Below are 2,606 nucleotides of genomic sequence, written 5' to 3'. Positions count from 1 at the left end.
ACGGATAGTATCCATGGTATACGAACAATCACCTGACCTGATAGTATTCTTATTTATATATATATGGATAGTCCCAATGGAATATGAACAATCACCTGACCTGATAGTATTCTTATTTATATATATATGGATAGTCCCAATGGAATATGAACAATCACCTGACCTGATAGTATTCTTATTTATATATATACGGATAGTCCCCATGCAACATGAACAATCTCCTGACCTGGTAGTATCCTTATTTATATGTATACAGATAGTATCCATGGAATATGAACAATCACCTAACCTGATAGTATTCTTATTTATATATACAGATAGTACCCATGAAATATGAACAATCACCTGACCTTACATGGAACTGTGGGATCACTTGGCTGTTGATACATGGAACTATGAGTTCAAATGGCTGTTGATACATGGAACTGTGAGATCACTTGGCTGTTGATACATGGAACTGTGAGTTCAAATGGCTGTTGATACATGGAACTGTGAGTTCAAATGGCTGTTGATACATGGAACTGTGAGTTCAAATGGCTGTTGATACATGGAACTGTGATATCACTTGGCTGTTGATACATGGAACTGTGAGTTCAAATGGCTGTTGATACATGGAACTGAGAGTTCAAATGGCTGTTGATACATGGAACTGAGAGTTCAAATGGCTGTTGATACATGGAACTGAGAGTTCAAATGGCTGTTGATACATGGAACTGTATCAACATGAAGTTGTATCAACTCTATCTGTGAGTTTAGGTGGTTATCAATACATGGAACTGTGAGTTTAGGTGGTTATTAACACATGAAATTGTGAGTTAAGGTGACTATTGATACATTCTACTATTTTGGTTAGGTGGCCGTTAAAAAATTTTATTGTGAGATCACGTCGGTATTAACACATCACACTGTTAGATCTTTTGGCTGTTAATAAATTGTTATATGTGATCACTTGGTTGTTAATGTATGTAACCCTGAGATTGAATGGCTGTTAATACATGGAACTGTGGGATCACATGGCAGTTAATACATGGATCTGTGGGATCACATGGTTGTTAATGTATGTACCATGAGATTGAATGGTTTTTAATACATGGAACTGTGGGATCACATGGTTGTCAGTGCATGGTACTGTGAGGTCGCATGGCTGTTAATTACTGGTACTATGAAATTGGGTGGCTATTAGCACATGGTACTGTAAGATTGTGTGTTTATATGCATTTACATACATAGGTATCGTAAGGTCATAGCTGTCCGTATATATAAATAAGAATACTACCAACTGTGAGTTCAAATGGCTGTTGATCCATGTATCAACAGCCAAGTGATCTCACAGTTCCATGTATCAACAGCCAAGTGATCTCACAGTTCCATGTATCAACAGCTAAGTGATCTCACAGTTCCATGTATCAACAGCCAAGTGATCTCACAGTTCCATGTGTCAACAGCCAAGTGATCTCACAGTTCCATGTATCAACAGCCAAGTGATCTCACAGTTCCATGTATCAACAGCCAAGTGATCTCACAGTTCCATGTATCAACAGCCAAGTGATCTCACAGTTCCAAGTATCAACAGCCATTTGAACTCACAGTTTCATGTATCAACAGCCAAGTGATCTCAGAGTGCTTTAAGTTAAAAAATAATCTGTGACTTGTTATTACCATAGTAAAGAAACTGTAAACTTAATGAACTTACACTATAAAGATTTTCCTCAAACTCTACAATCAGAACACTTTGGTGTGAAGTTATAGATAAAACTTAGTCATTGCAAAGATGTATTTACTAATTATTTCATTAAATCAAAAATATCTAGGACCTTTTCACTACAGTAAGATTGAAAGAAGTCTTGTTGAACATTCCATTAAACAAGAAAATTTATATTACAAAAATTTAAAAAGTCACTGAGAAATTAATAGTAAAATGGATAAAAACAACAAGTAAATCATGAATAGATAGACATTTTGGTTCAACTTTCACTGCTGTAAAAAATCACGAATAACATTGAAATTATTTTGTATGTATTTTTTATACGAAACGGATATTAAACAATAGTAAATAGAAATAAAAAAAACTTGTGTTAGCTTTCATATTATTTTTTATAGAATTAAAAAAATGTAGATGAACACATAATAAAGGGTTACGAAAACACAGACACAATTATTACTTACGGGTTGCTACTGGAGTCACAAGAGGCATGCGTGGTAGGAGGAAAACACATATAATTAAAATGAAGGAGTTAGTCCACATGCCGTGATCAACATAATTTTAATAAAACACAACAGATTTTAATAAATTACATCACAAAACAACAACTTTCAACAGTCACAGAACATTTTAAGTTAGCATTCCTAGGATCATGCTTTGGAACTCATGCTAAAGCAAGCCATAAAATATCAACACGTTGTTGAAGATTAAAAAGTATTACTCATTACAGATTTCTTACACATAATAAAGTTTTGGGTGGAAGTAAAATGAAGAGATTACTAAGTAAACTGTACTCTTGTAAAGTGTCACAGATATAACTTTCAACCTTAGTTTAATTAAAAAACAAAAAATATATATATATATATATATATATATATAGAGAGAGAGAGAGAGAGAGATAGTA

The 2,606-nt window shown here is 33.8% G+C and overlaps 1 protein-coding gene across 1 annotated transcript in view; it reads right to left on the bottom strand.

Annotated features, from left to right (window-relative positions):
* Nucleotides 1-2,606, bottom strand: part of LOC106470057 (serine/threonine-protein phosphatase 6 regulatory ankyrin repeat subunit A-like) — a gene marked incomplete at its 3' end in the record, with an annotated part of 58,760 nt that overhangs the window by 7,065 nt on the left and 49,089 nt on the right. The window contains exon 19 of the mRNA XM_022398596.1: nucleotides 2,167-2,175. Coding sequence (XP_022254304.1) covers nucleotides 2,167-2,175 — 9 coding nt within the window. The remainder of the gene's footprint in view (nucleotides 1-2,166; nucleotides 2,176-2,606) is intronic.

The sequence above is a fragment of the Limulus polyphemus genome, unplaced genomic scaffold (assembly GCF_000517525.1).
Source record: "Limulus polyphemus unplaced genomic scaffold, Limulus_polyphemus-2.1.2 Scaffold3795, whole genome shotgun sequence".
Lineage (NCBI taxonomy): Eukaryota > Metazoa > Arthropoda > Merostomata > Xiphosura > Limulidae > Limulus > Limulus polyphemus.
This window is presented reverse-complemented; position numbering and strand designations above follow the sequence as displayed.